The sequence below is a fragment of the Bombus fervidus genome, chromosome 14, assembly GCF_041682495.2.
Source record: "Bombus fervidus isolate BK054 chromosome 14, iyBomFerv1, whole genome shotgun sequence".
NCBI classification, from domain to species: domain Eukaryota; kingdom Metazoa; phylum Arthropoda; class Insecta; order Hymenoptera; family Apidae; genus Bombus; species Bombus fervidus.
The window spans coordinates 1,051,976-1,079,859 of record NC_091530.1 but is presented as its reverse complement, the minus strand read 5'-3'; the positions used below and the strand labels follow the sequence as shown (position 1 = coordinate 1,079,859).

Genomic DNA, 27,884 nt, shown 5'->3' with positions numbered 1-27,884 from the left:
ATAAAAATATACGAAATGCGCGTGAATTTCTTTATCAAGAACAAAATCATCCTACCCTTTTATTCGTCGCTTTGTAGATAAGAGGGTTCTCAAACTCTTGAGAAGTAATCTATATGGTAAATGTACCGCCAATTACAAGGAAAAGATACAAAGAAAAATTTTACTTCATTTATTATCGTATATCTCAAGAGATGGAAGTAAAGTAAGAAATTTACGATAAAGTATCTAGAAAATATAAAATATGAGTAGGCGTGGTAGCACCTATGTCCGGCAGTGTATCTACCCTCGTTTCTGCGATTCAACGCATCATCCACACGACCCACGGGTTAAGTTGAGGCTTGTTGTCTTCTAGACGAGACACTCCTACGCCACTGCATCCTGGGGAGCAGGAGCGAGGCAACGATTGTCGGATCGACGCAGAACAGCGACGATCGAAGAGGGGGCCCAACAGGGTACAACGTGGTGGTGGAAATATAAGGCGCGACGAGTGGCGGGCCTCAGTCAGTCCGTTAGTGGTACCTACGCCTTCAAGGTCCGCGTCCTTGAAGCGAACACACTCGTTCTCGATCTACCTGAGAGAGTAGCCAAAGATCTCAGGGCGCCCGCGAGCGCTGTACCTCGATCTCGACTTCTTTTCCGGAAGTGGTGCCGGGAAACTCGCGAGCTCTTCGTTCGAATACCCAAAACGGCCCCCCTCTGATCAACCCATCGTCGAATTCGACACGAGTGAAACACAGGCCAGTCGGACGCGTGGATAAGTCAGAGTCTCGTGAGTCACGGAACCTCCATCGGGAACCGGAAGCGCCGTTCCTTTCGTTGGACGAGGATGAGGTCCTCGCTGGTGCTGCTGTTCCTGGCAGCCATCGTTCTCGCCGGTGAGTAAGGAATTCGGTGACTTTCACAGCCTGAACAGAAGTGTGCCGATCATGACAGATCGAACGAATTACGGATGAAAGGAACGATTAGTGTTACCATAAAGACGATACTAACGTTGGATCGTTGACGAGGTCCGAGAGAATCGTGTAGGAGGGTAGTCTGTCATAGAATATGGCAGCGAGTGGGAACATGGTGGCAGGCGTGATTCGAATTCGTGCGGGAATTTTCAATATGGAATTGAATTTTACCCTCTGTCTTTCCCTCTACGGGTCAATGTCTTTTTCCTTGGACATTGTACCAAGACACGTCGCCTTTTTAGTAACAATTTTTACTTGGAAACTAGCTACGGTCTTCGTAATCGTACTATATAAAACAAACGTTGAGACAGACCACGTTGCACCACGTTAGAAGTCCTTTAGCTGCTTGATTCTTTCGACCGTTGCGCCATAAGCTTCTCAAGCTACTTACACGCGAACAATAGAATCAACGTCGTTTGAAATTAGTCTCCAATTTGTTTAAGCGTCGGACTAAAGTTAGAGTAGACGGTAGTAGGAAAAGTCGACTGAAAATCATCGCGTGAAATTTCAAATTAAGGCGAACCGTTTAAACGGGAGCGCACGTGAGTCTCGAAATGGCGACAGGCGGCAATGTTCGTCGGCCGTGTCCACTGCCCCTCCTCCGCCCCCTATGGCGCTGTTTTCCTCGTTCAGAAATAGCGGACGGTGGACGCTTTCGAAGAATCGGCGGTTTGGTCGGAGGAAATCGGACGGAATACGATTCTGGCGGTCGACAGAGACGACAGGTTGCATAAGAGATTAGAGCGTGAAAGCCTCTGGTTCTACTCGGTCCCGGATGGGTGACGTCACTGCCGTGCCCTGAAAAATACACGGGGTGGGGGGGCGCAACTTTCCCCGTTTGTCGCGGCGCTACGCGATGCCGACACGACACCAGCCCGCGGGACCAACGGGGCTCAAACCATTTAATGCGTTGGTTCTTTAGACGAACTTTGATTTTCCATGCATCTGTACGGTGATTGTTAACTTTGCATTCTTTGACAATTCTTCCGAATATTTTCAGATATTATTTTACGCGATTTTGAATGTTAATCGATTTAATCGAGAATTTTAATCGATGCTTCGCGCAGCCTCAGTTTTCCACTTTCGAAAGTATCTGTGTCTCTTGTAATTTCAAATATCGATACGTTTCACCGTGTTTGGTTCTTTCGTACCAATTTTTCATTTCGAAAGCATCTGCATACAGTTTACTTTGTGAAATGTTTTGCAGATGTTTAAGTTTAGATGGTTTTTAACGCTGATCTTTAACTCTGAAAATAACTGTAGATCGTTCGATGCTTGGAAAAGCCTGTAGTTACTTCAACGTAGGTATATTCGATTCTAAATGACTTTTTAGAGTCAGCAGTTTCGAAAATGTCTGTAACGTATCTTGCTGTTATTCTTAAATCTTGTAGGTATTTTAACACAAATTCGATAGAAATTTACTAGTTTAAATATATCAATTTGTTTGACTTTAAACGAGTTTAAATCTAGTGTGGATCTTCTCAAACCTCTGAACGTCGATATTTCCTTCGAGCCGGTTTATTAATCGATTTTCAGGCGTGAAAGTTTATAGACGATAAGATTTTTGAAAAGCTCGGTAAATGGCTTAATGTACATTCTCCTTGAAAGAATGTCCACGTTACGAACGTGGGTAAACCTGCGACTTTGAAATCGGCTACGGAATAATATTAGCTTGCGAAGGAAGCGAAAGAACGATAGATCGACGTTTGAAAGTTTATGACACCCAGAAAGAGGTCGTTATCGAGCCGTAGAATAGGATGGATCGTTGAATTTGAAGCTACTTGTAGAATTCACGGTTTTCAAGGAGATCCAGTGATTAGGCTTCGTTGGATCTGTAACCCGCTGACTTCGTACTTTCTTCGGCTCGTTGCTTCGCGACTTGACACACAACTCTTTAAAATTCCTCAAGAATTTCACTTTCCATCACCTCTTTTTACATAAAATCTCCATCCTCGGTAATCTAATTTTATACTCGAACGTTCCTCCTTCCTTCCTTTTACATTAAATCTAAACAGTGTTAAATTCGTCATTCTTAAACTCTCCTTGAAATCGCTTCTTTTCAATCGCTCCAAATCCAAATCACTTTCCATCTAGCCGTTCTTGCTTCGATAATATTATTTTACACTAATGAACTTCCTACTTGGTAAAACCAATCGCCTTTCTTCATCGCGCAACTTCTAGAGAAAGATATTCCACTTTCTCTCGAAAAGGTAGCCGGTTGAATTAGCATCCTTCCGATTACACGCCGTTATATTTTACCGACTGACCTTTCCAAAATTAATGGGGCAATGGACTCCGAAACAACTTTTACGAGAGCTAGACCGACCAAAGGCTTGATCGCTATAATTGGACGTTTGTGCCTATTTGTACAAATACAAACTACGATATATATATAAGTTTGAGCGTATGTAGTGTATGTAGGCCATATTATCGTAACGTTGCATCATTGTTAAGAAAAAGATCTCGCCTAGAAAGGGTTGATCAACCTAATGAATTCTATGCATTCGGGACACGAAAAGAACGCTAAATCGTTAATAAAACACGCTAATAAAACGCGGTAATAAAACAATGTCGTTGGAAAGGCGCGAGACAGCTTTCTCCGTTCGTTGCTTTGATATAAAATTAACGCGGAGCCTAAACTGCAAATAGAGGAAAGCAACGCGTGTTTCCCCGTATATTAAAAATCAGCCGTTTCTGCTTCCACTTTCTCGAGCGGAGCGCGTTTCCGCTCGTTCGACCAAGAACCATCTCGAAACGAAAACAATGCCACACGTCGTGAATTTTCAAAGCACTCGCAGTTTCCCTTTTTAAACGAACATATAAAAGCACTCGACGTGAAAGGAGTTATATCCCTATTATATTTCTGTTAGAAAAGAGATTCTACAAATGCAAATAGATACGAAAGATGTATTTTATAAAACAGCATTCGCAAATGGGTTACATAAACCAGATAAATATTGGCAAAATCGTATATTCGTAACTCTTACGTAATTTATAGTATTGATTTTCTACTTCCGCCAATACTAAACGTAAGAAATCGAAATTGGTAGTAGCGTACTCTGATGGTTGCTCAATAAAATAATTAAAAAGAAAAAAAAAAAAAAGAAGAAGAAATTATGGTTTATGCTAATCGCTTGCCTTTGATCCATCTGACGAAAGACGATGATTCCGTCAATCGGCGAATAAATAATCATAAGCCAACGTTGTATTGTGACGTCAATTTTACACTTTCCATAATCTCGCCGCTGATAGGTATCTTCGCGGTTACGCAATCGTACATATATGTATGCGTCTCGAAATTTCACCGAAGAAATCCGAGTGTCGTTTAGAAGTTTTATGTAAACGTTTTTATTCCTGACAATTTTATATTTAACTTAAAATAATTCATTGTATCTGCAAAGAAGTTATATTAGCAATAAATCGTGTATATGAAAGATAATATTATATCGCTGTTGCATTTCTTACGAAATCTTCGCTGATATCGATCTTCTTGAAACTAGTCGTCAACTATCGATCACTACGGTATACATGTAGTTTACACGGATGGAGTGAAAATGTAAATGTATAAATGTAAATGTAAATAAGAATAATTCAAATTCTTGCAAACGTATAAACTGTAACGTATACGTGCAATGTATAACTTACTGTAATAGAAACCGATCGTTGCAATTATCCTAGTACTTTTAACATTAAATCCTCGTAACTATCGTTCCACCAATACGGTAACTTGTATATACAAATGGAATGCACATTGCCCTAAAGACGACACGAACCACTTAATTTTAGAAGGCTCGAATCGTGTGAAGCGACAGGAGGAGAAGAAAGAAGAGAGCTTCGAAAGCGAGATCTGCAAGGACAAGGATGCGGGCGAATGGTTCAGATTGGTGGCAGGAGAGGGTGACAACTGTCGTGACGTGATTCAGTGCACCAGTTCGGGTCTTCAGGCCATCAGGTGTCCCGCGGGACTGTATTTCGATATCGATAAACAGACCTGCGACTGGAAGGACTCGGTGAACAACTGCAAACTGAAGAACAAAGAAAGAAAAGCGAAACCCCTGCTTTACACCGAGGAACCGCTCTGTCAAGATGGCTTCCTCGCTTGCGGCGATGGCTCTTGCATCGAGAGAGGTCTTTTCTGTAACGGGGAAAAGGATTGCGCTGACGGATCCGACGAGAATATTTGCGGTGAGTATGAAATAGAGAAACTTTGTTCGATCGTTTTGGTAAATTTCATAACTGGAAATTCTATTCGTTATTCGTTCTTTCAACGATCACCTCCCGAAGGTGAAAATTGGAAACCTAATGCATAGTGAAAACTACGTAAATTAGCGAGATTCGATTTTATCGACGCATCAGGGTAGCCTACTTTCGTTTACGAAAAGACCGTTCGTCTTTCTTTTTCGAAATGATTTCAAACGAAGATCAACGAGATTCAATTTTATCGACACTTGTGAATAATTTACGTTCCTTTTGACACGGACAACGAAAAACGTGACAGGGACTGACGACGAGTTCTTTTGCTCTTAATTTCATCATTCATGGTCGAAGCGATTTTCGAGTAAAAGGGGCCATTGCGGGTTCGCGAAAATTACAGATATGGACAACGACCCGAACAGAGCGCCACCCTGTGACCCTTCAGTCTGCGTTCTACCCGATTGCTTCTGTTCCGAGGACGGTACCACGATCCCCGGAGATCTACCTCCCAAGGACGTACCGCAGATGATCACTATCACGTTCGATGATGCCATCAATAACAATAATATCGGCTTGTACAAAGAGATCTTCAACGGAAAACGCAAGAATCCAAACGGTTGCGAAATCAAGGCCACCTTCTTCGTCTCGCACAAGTACACCAACTACTCGGCTGTCCAGGAAATGCACAGGAAAGGACACGAGATCGCCGTTCACTCTATCTCGTAAGCAAACACTCGTGGAAAACAAATTAATCTCTTCTTATTCTTCTCGAGCTTTTTTTAACGACCTGTGTATCGTTCGATCTTAAAAAGACGCACCTTTGAAACGAAATTGCGGTAAAGCTAACGACGATAATATAGCTCGAGACCGGGAAGTTAAATTTCTAGCGGTTTAAGTTGTTTTAGCAGCCGATCCTTAAAGTCAACGTTAATCGTGGAATAAACGCTTGTGTTTCAAGTCACAACGACGACGAACGTTTCTGGTCAGACGCGACGGTGGACGACTGGGCTAAAGAAATGGCTGGTATGAGGATCATCGCGGAGAAATTCGCTAATTTAACGGACAACAGCGTGGTCGGTGTGAGGGCTCCGTATCTCAGAGTCGGTGGAAACAATCAGTTCACGATGATGGAAGAACAGGCATTCCTTTACGATTCCACCATCACCGCGGCCTTGAACAACCCACCGCTATGGCCTTACACGATGTACTTCAGAATGCCGCACCGTTGCCATGGAAACCTTCAACATTGTCCGACGAGGTAACCTAATTTTAAAGTAGGAAAGCGAATTACTTTAATCTGATTAAAAACTTCGCGCTTCGATGATTACGCTAATACAATTCTGTCGTAAGCTGGTATTAGTAGTGGCTCGAGATAATTGATCCAATTATCTGGTATATGCATCTTGTACCAAGAGCGTTTGTAGCTTAAACATATTGATATATATTGACATGTTTAATATCGAATAATGTTTAATATAATATATATATTGCTGTCAATGAAAGCTACATCCCGCAATGAATTCCATTAAGAGTAGCAACCTATCTATTTCCGTCTATCCGCATGTCCGAGTAACCTACCTAATCTTTGGTACGTTCTATACTAATATCAAGAGCGGATTCGTAGCAGGAAAATATCAAAATACTTTATGTAAAAAGTGTTCCCTTTTATGTAAAAAGTATCACTTCGAATCAAGCAGCTACATCTTCGCCTGAAATCCCAACGATAGTAGCGGCTCGATTCAATCCCTCCATCGTCTATCGAGCATCAATTTTTTTGCGTAGGTCGCACGCAGTCTGGGAGATGGTGATGAACGAGTTGGACCGTCGCGAAGACCCACAGAACGACGAATACCTTCCAGGTTGCGCCATGGTAGACTCGTGCAGCAACATTCTAACCGGCGACCAATTCTACAATTTCCTAAATCACAACTTTGACCGACATTACGAACAAAACCGCGCTCCCTTAGGCCTCTACTTCCACGCAGCCTGGCTAAAGAACAACCCTGAATTCTTGGACGCGTTCCTTTATTGGATCGACGAGATCTTGTCCAATCACAACGACGTTTACTTCGTGACGATGACCCAAGTGATCCAGTGGATCCAGAATCCTCGCACGATAACAGAATCAAAGAGTTTCGAGCCGTGGAAGGAGAAGTGTATCGTGGACGGACCTCCCGCTTGTTGGGTTCCTCACACCTGCAAACTCACCTCGAAAGAGGTTCCTGGAGAGACCATCAACCTTCAGACCTGCGTACGTTGCCCGAATAACTATCCATGGGTGAACGATCCGACCGGTGACGGGTTCTTCTAAGCCCACAGTGTCGCGTTCCTCCTTCTCGTCTAAGTCAAACCCTCTGATTCTCCTCTTGCCTGTCGTTTTGGGCGTTCACCTTTGATCTTCCTTCGATCCTAACCCTCTCATTCTCGTCCTGCCATTGGTCGATTATCCTTCACGAGTTTCACGGTGGACGTGGGGTCGTCGGCGACGTTTCGATCGGGGAACACGGTCGGGTGGGCTTTCACGAAGATTACTTCCGTTACGATACAGGGTAGTTGTATAAAATGTCGAACGGAGCCTTTTGATAGACTGTTTTTAGAGGAACAGTTAATAACAGAGGATGTAGCAGAAAGGGGCTCGAAGACGTGATTGTCGATAAAGATGAGAATCGAGCTCTCCCGATCGGTTCGTCGACGAAAACCGTCCATCACGTCACCAACGATCTGTGATAATTTTCATGCGGCTCGAGATTCAGCGACCAGGACGACGAACGCGACGACAAACGCGACGACGAACGCGACGACGAACGCGACGACGAACGCGACGAAGAACGACGATACAGCGAACTATTCTTTTTCTCTCTTTTCTCTCACATTTCTCTCCCAAGCCCACGACGATTTCACCCTGGCCTCCGCGAAACCTGACCTGGGGAGAAACGACGCAATCGTAACGCGAACACGAAGTAAAAAAAGGAAAAGTAAAACAAAACAAGGATTATTATCATCGTGTGCAATATATGAACGCGTGTCTCAGCCTGTCCCTGAAAAAAAAAAAAAAGAAAAAAGACGGATCCCTGACACATGGACGGAGGACACGACGGATTTAGCTGGGAGGTCGGGCTGCGGTTGTCCTGTCGACCCCAGGAAAAATGAAAATAAAAATCGATGATCCCTCAGCGACCGCCAGAACTCCCTGTCACAAAATGGCGGACACCCTTATTTTTAAAGGGTTAGCCAAACTTTTATATATATATATATAAATAAATATATATATATAAATATAAAATATCGTGTATGTATATTTTTTAAAGCTAAGTGATAATTATCAATTTTACGTTCTCGATGGAATCTTTAATAAAAGAGAAACCGGCGGAATACGAGAGTCTCTCATTCACACTTCCCATCCCCTTTCAATAGGAATTTCTCGTGGAAAGTGGAACGGGTTCAAAGTATCGCGAATCGAGTTTACAAAGTTCGTAGACCTTTCGTCGTTCTTCTCTGGGTCGATGACCCGATTTTCCAACTGTAGTTTCTATACATTAACATCAGAGTTATCGACGAGAAAATTATAAAGTTTGTCGTAAAAATTGAAATGAAATATATAGAAAGAAACGCATAGTTTGAGTAAAATTTAACTACAAGTTTTTCAAAAGATTATAAAAATCCGCAGAAATGCATCGCCGTAAACCTATAAAATTTCTATCTACTCATTGGTACAAATTGATAATTTCAACGTTAACGATCGATAACTAAACTCGTTATTCGGCTAATGGAAGGTTTGTTAATCGTACAAGTTACGAACGTTTATGTTCTAGCTTTCGGTATTAAATTGCCTTTGGACCATAAAATGATACTAAAGAAGTTATAAGGAGATATTTATTACGTCAATCTCTCTTTTCATCTCTGTCTCTCTCGAATCGAATCCAAAGGTACCTTCTTCTAATAAAAACCACTCGATAAAGCTTCCACTCTGATTGATCATAAATTTTTACATCGATCTTTTAAAATCTGTACGAGTCTTAGGTTCGATGTGTCCAGCCATTCGAAGTGGAATAATAAAACACGCCTACCTGGAATCGAGGAGAAAATTCCCGGTTTCGAATCAGGCGAAATCGAGGCGAAATACGAGGGTGGTTAAGATCAAGGCCGGTCTGGCGAATTCGCCGGGTTAATTACGAAATCGAGCCAGCCCGTTCTTCGTTATTGAAAATTGGAACGGCGCGTACGTGGTCCGCATCGGAGAGGAGAGGTGACAGGCTTAAACGTTCTGGCCGAGAAAACGACGACTGCATTCTTCTGGCTTGTAGGTCGAACGCGAGAAAGGACCTTTCCAGCTTGCTAGCGCCGCGAAATTCTCTCTGCTCGTAGTCTAACGCCCATAATGGCCGCTCAAGGTCTGCCGCTTGGAACCATTTATTGTTACTGACGTTTGATAAGTTTATTACTACTGGGAAAAGTGAAACGAATCTTTGATTCGTTCGTTAAGATGCTCAAACAAATTTTACTTTCTTTAATTACTCGATTAGGTCATTTGCATGTCAAATATTATTTTACATAATAAAATTCTAATTGCATTTACTCGAATTTAATCGATATGTTCCATAAAACTCGACATACTTTTTCAGAGATTATCTTGTTTCGCTATTCTAGTCTTGTAAGAGCTATCGCTTTCAGAATTCAAAGTCTTAGAACGAAGCTGTTTTGATTTCTTCATTCGCGGGCCCCTTTAAGACAATTGTCGCGTTAAAAGTACGCGTTAAAAATCAGGCGATGTAGGAAACGTTTTTAACCTTCTCTAAATTCTAATTTTACCTTTTCATCTTTATGGAACTTTTCCGAAATTTAAGCTCACGTAAGAAGATCACACGAATACTCTAATTACACATTTTAGTTTATTTAGTTGGTTATAAATCTCCTTCGCCGAATATACCGATTTATAGTAAATGTCTTCTTCTTCGATATACTTGGTAGTTAACGATGGGATAAAATCGAATGAGCGACATCGGCGCAGCAAATTCAAACTTCGAAGGAACGTCATTTCACACGCATTGACTTAATTGTTACAAGGCGCGTGATCGTAATTTCGAATCAGTCTTCCAGGTGAAGACGGTACTTTTACGGTTCCAAAGCATGAAACTCGAACGCAATCGTCGTCGATCATAAAAGCAAAACGGCTGTTAATCACACAGTAGCAAGGAAGCCAGTTGTGCAACGACGATGAACGGAAATTACAGTGATTAACGAATAGCTCGTTCGCTCGATCGATTGCGATATGTCATCGTGAAACGATGGGGAGGATAAAGATGTATATTTGCACGATTATTAAACATAAAACGAAGGAATCCCGTTATTTTCCAGTTTGAAAAAGGAGGAGACGCTACACGATGCGCGAGAGAGAAAATCGCACTGTAGCCTCGTGAAATACCAACAGGCCGACGATCGGTGAGTCGAGGCGACGCGTTTGCATTCCGATTCAGCCTTTCTTTCGTCGCTGGTTCTACATCGTTTCCATTTCAAAACCAATCCAGTTGATCGTTTCGTTACGTTTGGTCATATTTTGGTTCAGGAGAACGAATCCTCTAACCATCGAGGATGTTCCATTCTTTTTCGAATGGTCGAACGTTTGCAGAATAGAATTTTAAAGGTTTATAAGTTCAAATAAAGATTCAAAAAGCTAGAAATTTCAGAGTCGTAAACTGGCAGATAGCTATAATAGGATCGATAACGTGCTAGAGATTATCGACGATTGCGAGGACGTAATGCAGAGTCGTTTAATTAGTTTCCAGCGTATCGAGGGAGTCGTTTGCACCCACATTCTGCGGGGGCAATCAGCGGATGTCGCAATTAAATTCCGGTATCTCGGTCGTGTAAATCTATGGAAGATGTGCTTATTTTAGCGTTTCGTTAATCTGCGATTTTAAAACCTATCCTCGAAACATCGTAGATGTTATATACGATTTAATATGCACAACTTTATAATTTGCAAGCAAAGTTATAGCTAACATCGAACCATAGTACGAGTACAGTTTACTTTCGTTATATCCGATGCATAGTTCATAGTGGAGTATCTTTGCCTCTTTGGAATAAATAAATTTCTCATTTACGTCGCTTCTCCTTTCAACTTCTCGTATAGCTTTAATAACTTCTCTCTCGAAAATCTTTACATTCTATTCGATCAGACGCATTTATTATTTTTATTCGCAGCGCTTTCCATCGTAACTCAACGGTATTTTCAAAGTGCGCGATCCACGAGCGAACGTTCCATCGACGGTGGAGCGTTTCCTCCTTCATTGACTCCGGGAACAAGCCTCCTTCGATGGAATGCACACGAGCCAAAGCGATAAACACCGTTTAAGAATCGCCACGAGTTTGCCGGTAGTCGGTCTGAAAATCTCGCGTGTAAGCGAAAGTAGAGAAAGCTGTGTATCTCGATGCCGTGGCAAGGCCGTCCCTCTGGCTTGGACTCCTTCGATACGGAGGATGCCGGCCGTATCATGCAGGAATCTCGTTAGCATTCTTCCGTGCTGTTCTCGAAGACACGTACGATTGAAAACATAAATAGAAACGTGCAAATACAGCTGTATGAAATTGCGCAAGATCACGCAGAGGTAAAAGCTTTTTTCACGGTGCATTTGACAAAGCGATAAGCCAGCATAAGAACGTTAAACGTTTGTTTTAGGGAAATGGAAAGAGAGACATCGAAGGGCATGAACTTGGGAAGTAGAACGAACCAGAAATAGGTATGCGTAAAGCGTCCGCTTTAAGAAAGCAGCAGCATGAATATTTAAAGAGTCCTACGAAAGTGAAAAGTTCGAAGCTAGTTTCTTAAGAGAGACAGGGTCCCGAAGATTCTCGAGTTTAACTTTGTCATCAAAGTAGACGATCTCCTTGACATTTCAATTTTGACCCGATTTCTCCATCGATTCACCACGATATCTTATCTGGTCGATACGCGACGCTCGTATTCACGGGCACAACGACTGTTGTTCGCTTAACCTTGAATTATCGCGTTTTACGCTATTGATCTCGATAACGTCGATAAAGATCGAGAGTCATTCATCGACGATGATTCCTAAGCGAACTTCTCCGATGGTTAATATAATAATTAATATTTTTCGAAAGGCGAATCGTTCAACCGGAGGCGCCACAGGTTACGATTCGCCATTTGAAAGTCAACGACAGCGATATCAGAAATTCCACGTCAGAGACTTTTGACTGTCGTTTGTACGGCGCGCCTTCGAAGAAATGGTACTCGGTGAAATTGACTTCTATTAGGTCAGTGGGCGATGGAAGTCGAATACCGTCGCTCGATTATTTGTCTCGATTTTTTCTCTTCGCGTAAGCCCCGCAACGTTAATTGGAATTCTCCTTCTGTAGGTGAGAGAGGTGGTGTACGATGCCGATCGAAGACGACATTTTTCTCAGAGGCACGACGTTTCACTCGTTCTTATTTGTTACGATCGCTACACGATCTTTAGTCCTGTACGAAGTTACACGTTTCGAGGAGATTTAAGAAAAGTGTGCTACGTCTGATTTGTGAGATCTGAAATTTGATCTTCGATTTCACTATCCGCTTGTATACTGCTTGAGAGAATTAGATGAATGTAATTAACGAGATAAAAAATACATTATCTACGTATATTTTTTTATCTGTTGACCGAAGAAACATCTATAATTATGAAATTGAAGATTACAAATAATGATAAACCAATCTCTCAGCTAGGTCAGTTTTAATTCTTGCAAATATAATCATAACATTATAATCTATATGTTTAAAAAATGCAATTATCCGTCAAAATATAGGAGATATTAACAAACGAAGAATCGACCCGTTTTCTCTAATCTACGAGTTGAGAAAGATGGTCTGTGAAGATCTCTTTGTTGGTAAGCTTTTCTCGAGCGAAATAAATGAAATAAACTTTTCTTAAAAGTATGAAAAACAATTTTATAACGAGATTCAGAAAGTTGTAACGATAGATTAATAAGAAATTGTGTGTTTAAAAATATAAAAATATATTTTCCTTCGAGCCGGATTCGAACCAGCGACCTATGGATATCTCTGAATACACATTAACCGCTACAGTCCACCGCTCTACCAACTGAGCTATCGAAGGGATTTGAGGAAACGTGTTTAAATAATTCTATTAATACGTACGTATTATATATCAATAATTTTAATTATTTTATTTCTAAAATATAACGTTAAAAATTATATAGTAACATCAGTTATCGCATAATAATACGTATATTTAAAAAAGACATCGAAATCGTAACATTTTCCAACAGAATAACATTCTATTAAATCGAATCGACAAAATAGTTCCTTTGAGCCAGATTTGAAATAATCTATGGATGCCCTTTTTAACTATTCCATTTACACTCAGATCAGCTACAATCCACCGTTCCATACTAAACGAGTTATTGCAAGGGTTTATAATCATTTGTATTCTTCCGAGACTCAGAAACTTATCTTACATTTTAAAGAATATTTTGCAAAAATATTCCTTCGAGCCGGATTTGAACCAGCGACCTATGGATGTCTCTCTCTCTCTTTTCATCGCGTTAGTCGAACCAACTACAGTCCACCGCTCTACCAACTGAGCTATCGAAGGGGTTGTACGTACAATTACATTTTCCATTCATGTTGCGACCAAATTGCTCGAATTGTTTGATCGAAGAAGCTTCGTTTTACAAAAAATATTCCTTCGAGCCGGATTCGAACCAGCGACCTATGGATGTCTCCCCTTCTTTTCAGTCGAACCAACTACAGTCCACCGCTCTACCAACTGAGCTATCGAAGGGGTTGTACGTACATTTACATTTTCCATTCATGTTCCGAACGAATTGCTCGAATCATTTGGTGGAAGAAACTTTATTCTACAAAAAATATTCCTTCGAGCCGGATTCGAACCAGCGACCTATGGATATCTCTCTCTTCTGGAACGGCTTCAACAACTACAGTCCACCGCTCTACCAACTGAGCTATCGAAGGTCTGTAGTCATCGGCTCCTCCGTGATACATGACCATAATTCAAACCATTTGCTACCGAAGCGTCAAAGAGAAAGGAACTTCTGAGAGTGTTCGACAAGGTAAAAACCCCTTCGAGCCGGATTTGACCTATGGATGTCTTTTCCAAGATACGAGATCGAATCGTTGTATACTGTTCTATGCTAATACGATTTATTTTTATTCGAAGATCACACAGAAAGAGCGTGATAGATTCGTCTTTGTCGATTTTCTCAATACCTTCTGTTTTTTAATGATATGCTTTTAACATGTGTTTAAAAGATAGTATGTTCGCACGAGACAGTAGAAAATCAAAGTAACTTGTTAGTTGTTTAGTAACTCGTTCAATGATATAATTCATCTAAATGTCCAAAACGATTTGTTAACGTTGTTTCTTCGACGCGTTCCGGTGCAGGACGCGTTTAATGAAACTGCGACGACGTAACGCATAATAATAAATCGTGTATTTCGTTACCGGCGTTACGGTATCGTTACGGCTGGCCGAACAAAAATTCCCTCCGTTCGATGCGATTCCCTTCGTCCCGCGGTTTAACAGCGAATAAATCGCTCGAAACGGCGGCGATCAACAGCTAGGGGAAAATTCACTCAATGGAAAGTGATTACGCAGATCGACGTTTTCCCCATCTAGAAAACCTGCCTCTCGATTCAGCCGATACTCAATCACGTATATACGTGGATCGTACGTGTGTTTCCATCGTTGACAGCTACGACGATAGCAAACGTTACCATCGTGGTTTCCACGCTACCCGATCGTTTGCGATCATTGTCCCGTCACGGTTGAGTTATTGAATAGGTTTGGAATTGGGAATTCGTAGTGTTTCTATGACAAGTTAATAAATTTCGTGGTACATGAAAATGCGCGACTGGAATTTATGTATTTTGAAATTTAACGCGCGAATGGTCTGCTGGGATTTGTCAAACCTCCACAATTCGTAGTTTTCTGAAAATTTGGAAACTGTGAGATATTGCGCATATCGGTACCTGTTAACCAGTGTATGCGATTTAACCAGTTTTCAGCGACTCTGTTCCTACGCGTCCTGTTTTTAAACAAATGACAGTTGCGCTTCGGTACAGCGCTAGTGAAATTACAAATTGTTTTATACTACACGCACAGAATGGACAGTTTACTGTGGCACACGTCCGAATATTTTCGTGCGCCAGTGTAACCGCGTATAGATCAGTTGGACTCTACTTAACGCTATGTCGTTTTCTTTAAGCACAGATGCATTCACGACGAATGACCTACGTGTTTTTTCACGCGAACTCGATAAAAGTAGTTGGCATCGAGTTTGCCTTCTGACATGAGGTGAACGAGTTTCACGAGAAGGGAACAGAAGAACCTTCGGTCCAAAATCGTCCGCGAGAACGTCGAAAGTCGTCGACCCAGAGGGAGAGAGCTCATCGTGCGTAAAATCGGAACTGATCCGTGAAACGAAAAATCCTCTGACCCATTTTCAAGTATCGTTCGCTCGAATCGACCGCTCGAATTCACGTTGCATTGTCCTCGAGGTATGCACCACGCCTCTTTGAAACGCGCACGCGCATTCCTCCGCATCTCTTTGCAACTGCAAGTTCGTCAAATTGAAATAAATTCGATTTAAATTAATAATGGAGTTAAGTTACACATCTACTTGTACGTCTTAATGAAATCAATTCGTCGTACACTGTACTTATCAAGTATTCGATCTTCACAGGGTGATTTCGAATCTCAGAACGAGTAGTTGCAAGTTTCGGAGGTCCGATTCTACCTTTTTCGATGCTCTAACGAGTCGAATCCCTCGCAAGTAAGCGATTAATCGAATCACGAAAGTCTGAAGGGCACTGCCATTTCATCAGATCGTTACAGGGGAAATTCTACGGAATTCTACACCATAATCATATGAATTTTATTTCAATGTTTGCCCTTATAATTATTTATGAACGATAGTCGAGAAGGATGAATTTGAGCGAATGAGAAATTTCTAGTAAGTTAATACTTTTGCTAGCCGCTGTACTTATTTGAATCATGTTGGTTAACTTAAATCCTTCGTCGACCGATTGGTTGATTCTCGATGATGTTTCCGGTACGAAAGTTTCTGGTCGTCCTTAAACGTGGGCAGCCTCGAGGATCGCGTGATCGATCGAATAAGGTCTCGTCCTCGAGATACCTTCACTGTCAGGATCATGGGGACGCGAAAAGAGGGACAAGGCGGCCAGTTGTCTGATTCTAAGCGTCTTTTTGTTTGTCGGTGCATTTCGCTCCCGATGTCGGCGTAATCACGGTGAAAGGAATGGAAGCTGTCGCAGGAAGTGGTGTAATTGCGTTTCTACAGGCGCGATAGAGTATCTCAACTATGCGACGCCATAAATGAAACGTTGGCTAAGAAGACGTAAACGAAACGCGAGATACGGGATGACGTTATGACGGTAAAAGCGGGAAATTTACAAAATTTATATACTCGCCGATCGGTGTAGGTATACATTTACGTAAGATTCTAGCAAAAGGAGCGATCAGATAATTTAAATAAACTTTGCAGAGTCGTTGACACGTGCGAACTCTCTCCTTGCTTCTGTATTTTTATAAATGACTGCCTCGAAATTAATCTTTATTACAATATCGTACCAGGAACAGACTGCCCATTTAGAGGGACTTTGGGAATTTAATTAATAAAGTAAAAATAGAAGGCCGGTGATTTCGGTAATCTTCCGGAAACATTTACGCCTTGGTCCGTCTCTTCGTCGTATCAATAACATGTCAATAATTTGTAATATTAAACCTGTAACATTTAATACGAGTATTGCTTCTGTTTGTCCAATTAGTGCGATGAAACCGTCGATAATTATCGATTCTCTAATTAATTGTTTGGTTGCTCGCGATGGACGTACTTGGAAACTACGTTAAGAAAATTGGAATTCTTGGTATAGAAATGTATTTTTGTACGGTCACATTTGTTAATTCGATACGTAAGTATCTTCCATCCTAGAGAGAAAAGAAAGGGAAATGATTTCTTGATTCTACGTTGGAAGAAGTGGCAGAAAGATCGAGAGTGTCACTTTCAACTTTCAACTCTTCTCCGTAATAGCCTGTCCTTTCCGTGGCGAGCATCTTTTTATATTCTTTCCTTCTGCACGCTGTCGAAGATGTAACGGGATACCCACGTGCGTTGCGACACTATAGCGTAGAGGAATCTCAGTCCCCACACGAAACGCATAATTTTCTAATTCCTAAAAATTGGATAACCGATCGGAAGATGGGTTGTGTAATTTCGAGAATCGTTTATTGGCGTGAAAGTTTTTAAATGAAAGTGGTAATGAATTAACCCGCCGTATCTTACGTTTTTTATTATATTATCATTTATATAGTATTTACGTAATTAATAATATTTAATGCCAATAAAGATTGAGATAAAGAATAAGAAAAAGGATTGAGAGATTTTTGAAGGAATAATCTCGTTATCGGGAGACCGCGTGACTCGGATTTATTATCACTTTCACTGGGTGCACGAAGTATAACCTCGTTGATAGCGAAGAAGACAAGGCTGAGGAGGCACGCGCACACCAAAAATTATCGCACGTATGTACGTAATTATAGCAGATTAATTACGCGACCTCGAACGACGCTTTCACTGAAAACTAACTGGTTTCGTGTGTCTTTTTCCTTGTCTTTCAATACATCGATTCTTTCTACTTAAAACGTGCTTGTTGTTCTCTCTGTATTTTGAAGATTGAATTTGAAAAGCCTTGAACTTTAGAGTCAAATCATCGGAATTGCAGACGCAGACGTGGAATCTTCGATCGAATGTTGAGCCGAGTCGAGACGAGACCGTCTAAAAATTTCTTCTCCGAATATATTGACTTGTCGAAACTGTCAGAATATTTCTTGTATCGCTGCGAGGACGACGCGCACTCGTCAATATTATTTACAAATCGTATAGCCCGAAGCAAATAGAGGAAAGACAAATAAAAGGATACTTTAACCTGTTGCAAGACGTAGGTACTTACGTATCTTCTGTACGTTCGTTTATCACGGTATTCGGTTTGCAAAAAGTTGTATAAATGCGGATAAACAAGATACTCGTTGGCGCAACAACTTTTGCACAGAATCTTTTAACACAAAAATATAGGACAGTTCTTTCTCTTATGAACTTGACATTACAGTTCTCATAATTTACGACTTTATTTCGAACAACATAGGAGGTGTCCTAATACTTACGAATCAAAGCGTACAAGCGTATTAAAGTTGAGTGGTTCTAACTTTTAAAGTCAATCTATTTAAAAAATAGATTAAATCGGCTGATTTTTATTCATCCTCAATTTCATCGTCGTACGCATTTCCGATTAAAAAATGACCTTACGAACGAGCCGATCACCCTCTCCTTTCTCGAAGAAGCTCTATCCTACATTGAAGCGATTTATCATCGAAACATCTGAAAGAGCAGCACAGCTCGCGAGATCGCGGTGTTTACGAGAATCCTCGTGACTGGCCAGCGAGGGCGGTGTGTAACGGAACACGTTGCAAAACCGTGGTCGTCCCATAATGCGGGGTCATTCTCATGTTTAACGCATGCGAGTGGATCCGTAGACGGATAATGCTGCGACGACGCGCGTATCCAGCCGCCTCGGTTTTGGATTACGTGACGTTTGACAGCGAAAGTTAACCGTGGTTGGCCCCAGGCTGCCGTGCAACACGAAAACGTTCGTTTCTCGACCTCTCCACGGGATGAACCAGCCGGATGAATCGGGAATGTTAAACGACCACCGTTCCTGCCTTCGGCAGATGCTCTTGCAATCTTGAATTGCTTTATTTCGTACATTCATCACACAGTTTATGTATCGTTCATATTAATTTATTGATCAATTAACGTTAGAACTGTCGATTCGTGCATTTAAACATATACATATATCAGGATCGAAGGATTTCTTAAGCTGCATGGAAAACCATCTTTACATTTTTCACTATCTTTCCTTTACCTTGAAGACGAACAGCGTAATCGAATGTTCCCATTTGGGTGCCCCACCCTGTACAACCAGCATTGCGTAACGCCGATGACGCTGTAGGTTAACAGTATGCTAATTTCGAAAGATTACGTTTCTACAAATAAAAACCTGTTAAAATTTAATCTTGAAATTAAGATGAATAATCCGTGGAAGACACAATGTTTAGGTTAAAATAATATTCAGTGATGTTTATTAAACAGAACTACAGAACCTGATTATATTTTAAGTGATTGATATAATTAACAACGTGTGGAAGATCGTTGATCGTTGGCCAGTTACTCTCAGACTTAAGAGTTCGACACTACCCGCCGCCCCCCAGAGGGCGGCCAGGCGTCCATGAGGATTTCCCCACGAAAAAAAAAGAAAAAGAAAGTTACTCTCAGACTAGACTTAGGTAGTGACCCATGATCCCTTGAATACTTTGAGCCCCACTCTCTATACAGTAATGAGTATGATCTGTGTAAGTGTCCTGTTCAAATGCCTGTGTGGGTGTCTGTGTAAGGGTATTTGTGCCTAAATATCGTTGTATTCCAACAGAACCGATTATCGACTGTGATTTCATTACACCTTGATAACTTTCTTCTACGCGATTCAACCATCTTATGTGTTTCATAACGAAACGAATGCCACTTGATTTAAACAGACGGATAAATAAATACACGTAAAGATCACTCGGCTTATAAACTTCGTCGTTACGAGTATGCTCTGAATAACGTTGTATCATTGTAATCGTTTCTGCTCCATACAATAGAACGAGATAGTTACATCGAAACAGAGAGAGAGAGAGAGAGGAGCGTAATTGGCTTGGATACAAAGTAATATCCGAGAGAGACTTTCGATACTGTTTGAAATGCAAATCAACTTTGTTGATAGTAGGAGAGAGAAAGAGAAAGATAAAGAGATTTTTTGACTGCTAATCGATAATTGCGAATATGTATAAAGGTAAAAGTTTACGTTGAGTTTCGTTCTCTGTTTGAACACACAAAGCGAGGCTCGTTTTCGAGAGGAACCAGCGGCTGTTCGTTGCGTTGAAATTTGCAATCATTATCCTTTCGGGTTTATTTAAAGGAGAATCGAGTCGGAGCCTGCATCGATCCGCGCGTTATGCCTCCATTGCCGTCGACCTTCCTCGGATACATACGATTTCAATTTTTGGAATGAATAATCAAGGTGACGACGACCTTGGACAATCGCATCGCACACTAAAGCGCGTACCTTGAGCTCGATAACGTTCGAATCAACGCCATCGATAATTTTTATTGAAAAGAACGATAAAAACGATGAAATAGGAAAACGTTCTATTATTCCTTCTATCGAGCACATTTATAAAAATTGACCGTCTAATATGAGGAATAGATAGGACCTTCTTGCATATAATAATTTATCAACTAGTAATAGATACGCGTGTGGAATGCGAGAGCAAATAGACGCGTAGCATAGAGAAGAGCATTAACGAACAGCTCAAAATCAATGACACAAGACAATGACAAAAACACAAGACGCAAATAAAAAAGTTCCATCTGGAATTTACTGGTACACGTAGTTTAAATAACGTTCCAAAGAGAAATAATCGTAAAATACTCTTCTAAAACAGATTGAGAAACTGTGATACGTGAATTGGCATAAACGAAATCGCCTCGTAAAATTGTCAGTAGGTGATCGTCTTGAGAAAGAATCTGTAAGGTCCGGTGGAAGTTGTTTTTGGCGTTTAAAGTCGTTTGTCAAGGGCAAGGTCGACTTTCCTGGGTTCAGTCTACGCGAGCACGATCGTTGCGAGACAAATGGGCGTGTGCACGTGGTTCTGCAACGATCTCTCGATGCTGGCTCTGGACGATCGCGATCGTGGTCCGCGGACGAGCCGAGTGAAAGTGACAAGAACAAGGTCGTTCGCGTTACAAAATCGAGAATTTCTCGAAAACGGCTCGGCGCCGACGAGGAAAAACACGTTACGCAAGCATCGCGGAATGAAAACCGCTAATACGGTAAAGTGCTCGTTATTGAAACGATCCGGTTGTTAGAGACTACGTTCCCGATTAGGTACAATTAACAGAGAAAGTAACGACAAACGCATATCGCGTTTGTTGTTTGTACCTTCGATGTGTCGTTGCAAGTTGACATCGACACGGGCGATTTTACGAAGATCGGAGAAGTGTGACCTTTTTAAATCTATTAGTTTGTCCGAAAAGTTTCTCTCATTTTATGAGGGAGTAACAGACGCACGATGTTTTTTTTTCACATTAGTTCGTCGAATTACGTATGATCGATTTTGTTCTGTTGAGACAAACACCGTGACGTTTCACAGACTTGGTTTCACGTTTGTACGAAGGTGCACTGTTGTAGAAAACACGTTTGCGAAGGAAAGATACTTTTCGGACAATCTAATACTTGTATATTTAATTAATATTACGATTACCGATAGCCAGGCTATAAAACTCGTACCAGGGAAATTATGAAATTTCATTAATGTCCAGTCAGAAGAAGCTGAATATTAAAATCGTGTCGAAGAAAACGAGCGGAGTCTGTTTAGTAACGAAAGGTTCGAAATTCTTTTAATTACGAGACGATTCGGATGATGCTACTAGGTTCTAGAGCGTGTCATTGAGTTTCTCCCGGATTTCCACGTGACATCGCACAACATTTCTTGGCGAAAGCGTGGAAAACAAATATACATACAGTATGTACTTTCGTGCAATGTGCTGCTTCTATTACACCATGACCGTGATTCAACCAACTTTGCATAATTATACGTTTATCCATCGTGCAGAAATATCTCGGCAGCTAATCGACACAGAATCGGAATATCGGCTGGAGAATTCGAAATCGACCCGAGATTATATCGAGGTAAGGGAAATGTTTGGGGTAGGGGTGCGAATAGAGTCACGAGGCGAACATCCTCGAGTTAAACGACTTTGACGAAGGGTCGTTAGTCGAACACGAGCTCTCGCCCTGACTGCACGTTGGAAACCCAAATTGGCACGCGATCGCCCCGATCGATACGCAAAATTTCGTGCTTCGTTAATATCCACTGAAATCTAATTAGTTTCAGTTTACCCGAATAAATAGATAGCGTTTAATCGTAACGAATTACCCTGGCAAATTATATTTTAATTTTAATCAAACGTAAAAGCTAAGAGTAATAATTTCAAAATTTCACTCGACAGTTTTTCAGGGATGAAAGCTTCTATCTGCTTGAAAACGTTCGATCCGTTTGAATGTAAGAGAATGCACGCGTATGACGTGTCTGAGTAAAATAGTATGCGTTTGGTGTCGTGTAACGAGTGAATAATATGCTTACCGCGGAGAAAGGTGCAAGAGCAATGTGAAACCTCCGGTGAGGGTTTCCGGGATGTCTTCGATTATGGCCGTGATTCGATATTCGACAAGCTGTGGACGATATTCGAAAGATCGACTAGAGTGTCGCGTAATTTTAAGTGATAACCAAAAGATTCGGTAGAAAACTGGGTTTATTGATCACAATTATGTTTTTATTTATGTCTCGTACCATCAAGGAGGAAAGCTCGGTGTGGGTGTGCCCTTTTGAACTAAGAACGTGGATTCGTCTTTCACACTTTTCGGTAGAAAAATAAGGGTAACGATCCGCGATGCCCATTGGTTAATAAATGAAACTATGAAAACAAAGAAAATCAGATGTGGCTCATGAGCATCCTTGTTCATGGGAAAATCCTGCTATTTCGCTAGGCACCCGCTTTCTCCGTAGCAAACATAGGGATCATCCGTAAACCGAAAATACTTATGCGAATGGAAATGAAACTAAACAGATTCGGTTTATGGTATTTCCTTAGGTTTGTTGCGGGTCAGTGTAACGATGTGTAGGTCTTGGCGGCCAGACCGTGAGGAATCTCGCAAGGACCATCGCGTTCGGCGTAACACGTGGCAACGAGAACTCGATCCGTGACAAGGGCATCGTCCAAAATAATACGATAAGTATACCGTCGTTTCTTTCTAGCCGTTTTATTATTCCTAAGGAGTTTGAAGAAGCTTTTGTTTTTATTCTACGCGTAATCGTAATAACGGGATGCGTTTCAGATGAAAATTGAAACTTAATAAGGACGAATTAACATCAGAAAAATAGATAAAGGGAAAAGAATCCTTAAATGGAAAAATGATTTCGTCTAAGGGATTGATAATCAAAGTGTCAAGATCAATTCGATCGACAAACTCGATTAGACGGATTAAACATATTAAAAATATCCAGGATTAACCATGACGATTTCATCTTCGTTTTTTAACCTTTAAATCGCAGAATATTTAAAAATCTTGTACAAAGATCGTATAAAAAACAATGTCGACGAGAAGCAGTTTCTCTTCGTAAATCGTTCCAGCTAGTCGTCAGACATTTTTTAACGGACAAACTAACATTTCGAGGAACGAGAAAACAAATGTTCCATTAGGGAATACCAAACTAGTGATCGCATACAGCGATGAACGAAAATAAATATTTTTTTGTAAAATCTCATATAAAGTTGGGAAATATATAACTTTTTTTATTCAATTATTTATGAAGTAGGATTATTGAGATTAAAATTTAAATATATCGTAAATCATTATCATCGACGAATTATTCTCTTACATATCGTGATCGTTCCTCGAACTTCAAGGAATCATCCGACACTTTTATTCGTCGCTGTATAAAGCTAACCGGAAATACAACAGAATTTTAAGTAGATTACGTGAGCGATAGGCCAGACGCTAACAGTTAGTTCCTCGAAATGATTTGTTTCGTACCACCAGCGTGGAAACAACCGTCGTTGAAACGACTGTGTTCGTTGGAATCGTGATAAATTAATCGAAATGAACGTCATGTCGACAAATAACACCGGCAGAACAGGAACAGATCGTGCGAGGACTCGTGAAATTGTTCGTTTTCGAGTGACCGTGACTTTAAAAGTACTTTTCCTTTGTCTTGGCTCGCGACACGTCTTATGGAGATCCAGCGTGCTACACGTGCCTCGAATTAAACATTCTCGTCGCCCGAAGCGAAAACAAAATGGTCGTAGAACTCTGTTTCTATCGGACGATATGGATCGAGCCTATTTTACAAAGAAACGGCATTCTAGTTGCAAACGTGACGTCGCGCGAAACTAACGACTATCGGCGTCACGTCGATCTCCATCGTGCTATCGAAGCATGGAATTCTTCGAACTCGACAAAGGCTCGAGATATCGCGATATGCGCTGGTAAAAATGTTACACGATTTATTAACGCATACTGGTTTAGATTCTGGATTATTGTAGGATATGTTACATTGGAAAACACGAATTAGAAAATCTTATATTTAGGCGACTTGTGTAAGTTTATAAGGATTTATGACATACGTATATGTACAAATTAGTGACAAAGGAACCACCATATTATGATATAATTATCGAGATATGTATAATTTTGTGTGCTAGACTAGATTAGCCGCGTGGTAGTGACACACGTATGTGAATACGAATGTATGGAAGTATGTGTGTGCATAGCGTCTCGAGAGACAGACGAATGCAATGTGGTGCAGAAGATGGTGAGACAAAGAGAGTGCTGAGACGCGTGCAAATGTATATCGACGAAGATCCTGCAAATCGTATATTAAATAAATCTAAAACTACCTTAATATAAATTCTAAGTGTGATCTTAGTGTTCCTTTACTTTTATTTCGGCGATTAAGATCCGCAATTCGCGACAATAAACTTACATAATTATTTATACAAATTCATAGTATAATATAGCAGGCATAAAAGTTTAAGAGTACGGTTCGTCGATTTGCCTCTCGGTTTCCAATATCACCGTCGCAATTAATTGCTATGACTTTTCTATCGGCTTAGAGAAACTTACTTTATTTGATTTGTAACTCAGAAATTGATTACTCTGAAAATACAAGAGGCTTTTAAATTGTTAATTGAAATACGAATTAGATATCAGACGTTGCATTTTAATTCCATTTAAACAATGAATCCATTTCGTTGTAATAGATATATTTTACGAGATATAGCTACGATAATATGCAACAGAGAATAGCCGACAGAAATTTCTTTGGCGCGATTCTTACGTTAGAACAGACTAGGAGAGATCGTTTCTTCATGTTCACGGTGATTCTATGAAAGGGAATCGAAAGAGAAATTCTGCTCAGGCGAGCACACGCGTCGACTGACCTGTTCGTAGATCAGAAGGAAGGTGGTTTACCTTGCAGGAACAGCCTTCCGTTATTCCTCGTAATAGACGCCACGGCCAGCTCGATATCGATTCGCCATCGATCCACGCTTTCCTCTAATAGATCGCTTGTATCGCTAATCGACGCGAGTTGCTCGGTCATCGGACAACGCGGACAAAGACTCGTACCTTTTCCATCTTTTCCGACTATTCGTTACGAATTAAACTAAGAAAATTTGCAGATCGATTCAAAATGAAAACAAGATGCAGCATGAAGGAGAAAGAAGGAAATACGAAACGGAATGTAGAGGATTTATAAACGTAGCAAATGGAATCGTGAGATGACGTATAATTATTAGCTGACCTTTAACTCGTGGTCTTCTAAGAAATGTCATCAGAAATTTTGTCGAGTTAACGTTCTCACGATGCTAATTCAACGCGAGAGCGACAATTAAACGTGATAATGTCTCGCAATCGTCGAGAAGCAGCGGTTCGCTCTCTACGAGAATAACTTTCCATTCTTCTTAGCTTCTTTTTTCTCTTTTGCAGAAGCTCAGCTTCTTACATAGCTCGACGTAGGTAGCTGCTGCAAGGTAAACCACCTTTCTTCTTTCCAACGGGGATGACCGCTCTATAATCTACGCTTAGCTGAAACCGGGGTAACTGAGAATTTGTTGTTAGTAGACTGCGGATCTTCGTTCCACGTCTCGATAAACAACGTTCATTACGATCGATCGATTAGCTCGATAATTCAATCCCAAAATTAGCCTACTTTCTCGAATGGAATGCTTTATACACATGCAAAAAGGGACGATGTTATCGGTGTTAACGACATCGAGGCGAGTGCCCCACATCAAATTCGAGGCTCGACAACAGGAGCATCGGCAAAGGTAGAACGATGGACGATGACCCGTCCACGGTCAAGGTGAAAATCACGTCGTCGGTGGTGTGTGTCGATCATACGAAACAGTCTTCTTCCGGCGCGTGATCGGCATCGAGTCTCTTCCTTTCTTTGATCTACGATTCATCATCTAACCCATATAAATAACGTTGTATCTTCTGCGAAAAGTTTCTTCTTCCGATTTGTTTCTTTTAAAGGAGTAGAAAAGAGCCACGCGTTATGTAGGAATTCGTTTTTTTAACTCTTCGTGTCATTATTTAGCTCCCTTAATACAATTTTTAGCCACAGTATTCTTTAATATAGTATCATGGATGTTCTATTTAGGAAAAGGACAAAGATGTTGAAACTTGTTAAAACCGAAGGGAAGCAGGTACGTTGCTGAAGTTAATTAGGCAATCGTTTTTCATAATCGTATTGATTTCAATGCCCACTTCTTGTATGTGCGTTACGAAGAATATCTTGAAGCAAAAATTTATTATAGTATAGCAAATCGTGCATTGGCTCGCGAAAGTACGTGTTCGAACAGTTACCGTAGAAAACTTTTATGTCCATATTACGCGTGTTATATAAAACATCTTGCGATTACATTAGCGTTGTTATTTTTCTGAAGAGGAAACACGTTACTAGAATACGGTAAATCTTTTCCTTCGTTGAATCAAGAACGAAATCGGAATATCAAAATTGGAAGAGCGTGGCAGGCTTAAAATTCTGCTTGAACCTGCAATCGAATTCGAAACTTCGGCAAGCTATGAATTAACTTTGAAATTTCCTTTCGAAAACACATTTTATCCGTGATTTGCCATTCGTCACGAGTTCGATCGAGGCAATTACAGTGACTTGACGCGAAATTTGCGTCACATCGTTGGATGGAACAACAGTTAGGAGGGCGTTGAATTACGAGGGAACGAGGCGGATTATAAGGTTCATAAGCCATAAATGGGAGTCGCAGCAGGGACGGACAAAGGCCGATCGAAAGGTAGACACGGGGCGTGCCAGAAAAACGGAGGACTACGTTGCATTCCCGATGCAGCTAAGTAGGCGCGTATAATTATGCGCATCTCGTATTTCGAAACTTTGCCTTCTCCTCGCGCTTCTCTTCTTTCGCGCACCCTGTGACTCGACTTTCCCATTCGCGACCAAGCCACGACAAAAAGAAAGCCTTTGCAACTGTCCATGCCATTCTTCCGTCTCTCAAAAAATAATCAAACTTTAGTTTCCTAAAATGTTTGGAACTTGCAAATAGCAATTTTAATCAACCATAACAGTGTCACACGCTCAGGAGCAGTAGCAAGATAGACTAAACATCCTAGATGCCACAGCTATCGAACAATAACCAGATAGTAACGGAATAGCCGCCTTTGATATACACTCGATGATAATCCCTCCAGAGTGACTGAAACCTCGGTATAAAAACCCTGCCAAATTAGCGCTCGACGCTGTTTTTCTGTTGTAACACTTTGAACCGTCACTCTGTTGGATTCGCATAATAAATTCTATTACCATATATAAAGTTCGATTTCTTCACCTTATTCGTGAAACGTTCGAACTGCGACGCGACGAGATCGCCGGTGATCTGTTATTTTCGTGATTTCTCGTGTCTCCTACGTGACAACAGCGTAACGCTTTTCATCTTTACGCAGTTAGACAATTTTCAGATGGAAATACTGGAGTACATATTGTACTT

At 41.0% G+C, this 27,884-nt stretch overlaps 1 protein-coding gene and 4 non-coding genes across 5 annotated transcripts; 1 reads left to right on the top strand and 4 right to left on the bottom strand.

The window, feature by feature from the left end:
• Positions 1-493: 493 nt before the first annotated feature.
• Serp (chitin deacetylase-like protein serp) lies at positions 494-8,521 on the top strand. The gene is made up of 5 exons (XM_072016154.1): positions 494-875; positions 4,740-5,138; positions 5,548-5,869; positions 6,106-6,405; positions 6,930-8,521. The coding sequence occupies exons 1-5, from the start codon at positions 827-829 to the stop codon at positions 7,456-7,458; spliced, it is 1,599 nt and encodes a 532-aa protein (XP_071872255.1). The 5' UTR covers positions 494-826; the 3' UTR covers positions 7,459-8,521.
• Positions 8,522-13,163: 4,642 nt separating this feature from the next.
• On the bottom strand, positions 13,164-13,258 carry Trnay-gua (transfer RNA tyrosine (anticodon GUA)). Its single transcript has 2 exons — positions 13,222-13,258; positions 13,164-13,199 (listed from the first exon to the last, which is right to left on the bottom strand). It is a non-coding gene; the product is annotated as a tRNA-Tyr (tRNA).
• A 388-nt stretch (positions 13,259-13,646) lies between these two features.
• Trnay-gua (transfer RNA tyrosine (anticodon GUA)) lies at positions 13,647-13,756 on the bottom strand. Its single transcript has 2 exons — positions 13,720-13,756; positions 13,647-13,682 (listed from the first exon to the last, which is right to left on the bottom strand). It is a non-coding gene; the product is annotated as a tRNA-Tyr (tRNA).
• An 89-nt stretch (positions 13,757-13,845) lies between these two features.
• On the bottom strand, positions 13,846-13,945 carry Trnay-gua (transfer RNA tyrosine (anticodon GUA)). The gene is made up of 2 exons: positions 13,909-13,945; positions 13,846-13,881 (listed from the first exon to the last, which is right to left on the bottom strand). It is a non-coding gene; the product is annotated as a tRNA-Tyr (tRNA).
• An 89-nt stretch (positions 13,946-14,034) lies between these two features.
• On the bottom strand, positions 14,035-14,136 carry Trnay-gua (transfer RNA tyrosine (anticodon GUA)). The gene is made up of 2 exons: positions 14,100-14,136; positions 14,035-14,070 (listed from the first exon to the last, which is right to left on the bottom strand). It is a non-coding gene; the product is annotated as a tRNA-Tyr (tRNA).
• Between the last annotated feature and the right edge of the window lie 13,748 nt (positions 14,137-27,884).